At 38.0% G+C, this 2,744-nt stretch overlaps 1 protein-coding gene across 1 annotated transcript; it reads right to left on the bottom strand.

Annotated features, from left to right (window-relative positions):
- Window positions 1-50: 50 nt before the first annotated feature.
- Window positions 51-1,546, bottom strand: LOC107874681 (pathogenesis-related thaumatin-like protein 3.5; the record flags this gene model as incomplete). Its single annotated transcript, XM_047404001.1, is given in 2 exon segments — window positions 51-315; window positions 976-1,546. Coding segments are annotated over 2 exon segments (755 nt in total), but the record flags the coding sequence as incomplete, so codon positions are not given.
- Between the last annotated feature and the right edge of the window lie 1,198 nt (window positions 1,547-2,744).

Below are 2,744 nucleotides of genomic sequence, written 5' to 3'. Positions count from 1 at the left end.
AAAGAAAAGAGGACGGAATATTTAAGATGATGAAAGTTTTGAGAGATTACCCATTCATGGGACAAAAGATGACTGCATAGTCATTAGCCTTGCAGGTAAAAGTGCTGGTGCCATCATCAAATGCATAGCTATAAGCCCTTGGACAAGCATTCTTAAAGATAGTGGAATAGAAAGATGGTTGACAAGTTGTTGGATTTGCAAACTGTCCTGCACAGCAATACTGGTCTAAACCAAAGGCCTCACATGCACTCTTGCAAGCCACCACATTCCCTTCTCCTCCATATCCACCTACCACTTGAAGTTCTTTTGGACAACCTGTTCCATTTTTAGATAAATGAAGTTGTTATTACTTGTTCTGTGTAAATGCTTCTGAAGTAACTCAATCTTGTAGTAATACTTTTAATCCCAAAATATATAGGATTGACTATATGAATATCCTATTCAGTCTATTTGTTGTACTTTTTTCTGTATATAGTGTACCTCTTCCTTTCCTTATTGGCTTCTATTCCTGATGTGACCGGCCGCTTTCTTGAAACTAATAAACAGTCACTTTTCATTAGTTAGACTTTACACACTATATTCAAATAGATGAACACTGGGATAGAAGGCAGAAAAATGAACCGATTGACAATTGCAAGCTAAGGGTAGTTCAAATGATCATCTAGCTAGTTGGACGCCTTGTAGGAATCAGGAGCATTAGTACTTCTAAGGCCTTGGCATTATGTACTTTGGAGGGGAGAGTTTACGAGAGATCGAAAAACCTAGCAACCGTTGGGAGTTGATTTCTCATATGGTCACTCAACTAATAGTTAGTACCTTAAAAAGGTACTTTCTTTAATGAAAAAATCCTGAAGCAAGAAAAAAGGTTTCTTTCTGAGATAATATAACTGTTAATACCATCTAAGAAATCAACCCAACTGTTAGTCGGGGCAGTCAGATTTTTCGCTAATTCAGAGCAACTAATTGAGAACATACCCATGTTGAGATTGGAGAGGCAACCAGTGGCGTTGCATCCTCCGTTGACACCTTGAGGAACTGCAACAATTGGCAGATTGTAGCCATCAACAAGGCTAACATCATAGAAGTCTTTGTTGTCTCCCACGCCTAGAGTTATCTCGAAGAGGGAGGCAGGTGGGGTGGCACCAAGCCCGTTGCACTCGAGCTTCCCACCACAATCGCCTGTTTGACACGAGCCAATACCTGATGCATCAAAAGTGCAGCCAGTTCTAGCCCAAATGCGACCTGACCATCCAGCTACACTTGGAATTGTGATGCTTTGTCCTGCATCTAATTGAAAGCCAGTCGCAGGAAGTGGAGGAGTTCCCGCACCAGCCAGTGTACCGGGCCATATTGTAAAAGGGCAGTTGTTACTAATAATGAAATTGTAAGCAAAAGAGTAAGAAAAGAGCGCGCACAAAAGCAATGAAATTGAAGTCCTTTTACAGGAAATTATGTTCATGAGCATATTATTATGGCCTTTTTTAGTGTTTGCCTATGTCCTGTCCTTGTAGCAAATATAATAGGGGCAGGCAGAGGGTCCAGTATAAGGAAAAACATGAATCATAGTAACATATTTGTATGTCAAGGATTCAACCAAAAAGGAATTTGAAATCCAAATTGTGAAGTTGCTTAGCAAGATTCATTAGCCGCAAAATCACCCTTTTGGGTTTAGAATTTCTTGGATCTTGGATGGCCTAAATAAGAAGCAATGCCTTTCTTTGGAAACTTTAAGGATGCATGTCTATTCAAACAAATATTGAGAGAGAGTCAACATATAGAATCTTGGAAGTGAATCAAATTTGTTTGGTGTGTGAAAAGGTACAATCATGTGAAAAGTCTACCAAGATTCCTCAGAACTTATATAACAGACAACATTGTAGGGCAAGTTAAGTAAGTGACCAAAGTAGAATTTCACTACAGCTTTTTGCCAATTAAGGGAATACATAATAGCTTTGTGTTCTTTTCCTCAGGTAAGAGCAAAGGGAAAATTGGCAATTTATTAGCCTTGTTCGCGAGTTATGCAGATAGGAGGATTTCTTAGCATTTTATTGGTGGTTTCTCTGATCTATATGTGTTTCAATGTGACAATAGAGCAACAATTCTTGAATATCTGAAATTATCTAAGTGAAATAACTTTCTTATTTCTTACCCTTCAGTAAACATATTGTACGAAAGGGAATGAATGGTAAAAATAGCATGTCTGTATCAACAGGAAAGTTCTGATAACTTCTTAGAACTTTATTTCCCGAGAACAACTGCTTCCAAATTGCCGTCCTCTTTGTGTTTTCTCAGGCTGGCGTTGAAGAAACACATTCTTGAAGCTTTCAGCTCTTCTATAAGCATAATTACAATCCACAAAACTAAGAAAGCTTGAGATATGCGTTCTCGCGTTTAAGAAAAAAATATGGTAGTAATATTCATTAACACTACAAAGTGTTTGAACACTTTGGAAGATCATGAAAATGATTACTCTTATTACTTTCTGAAGAACAAGTGAATTTCATCAATAAGCATCCAGAGGATGCAATCAAGTGGAAAAAGAATTGGCTCCTAAGAGAGTCTCCAAAACTCTTAACTAATACTCAAGGATCTTACAAAAGTCATAAACTGATTCATCGATGAATTGTTGTAGGAACCCATAAACTTCAAAACCTCGATAGCCCCTAGGCCGCCACTTCATTAGACAGCCAAAAGTTTTGTTATTTTCAATGTTTTCGGGTACAAGAATCTGTATATAGGCACAA

Source organism: Capsicum annuum, unplaced genomic scaffold (assembly GCF_002878395.1).
Source record: "Capsicum annuum cultivar UCD-10X-F1 unplaced genomic scaffold, UCD10Xv1.1 ctg50734, whole genome shotgun sequence".
In the NCBI taxonomy this organism is placed as follows: Eukaryota; Viridiplantae; Streptophyta; class Magnoliopsida; order Solanales; family Solanaceae; genus Capsicum; species Capsicum annuum.
This window is presented reverse-complemented; position numbering and strand designations above follow the sequence as displayed.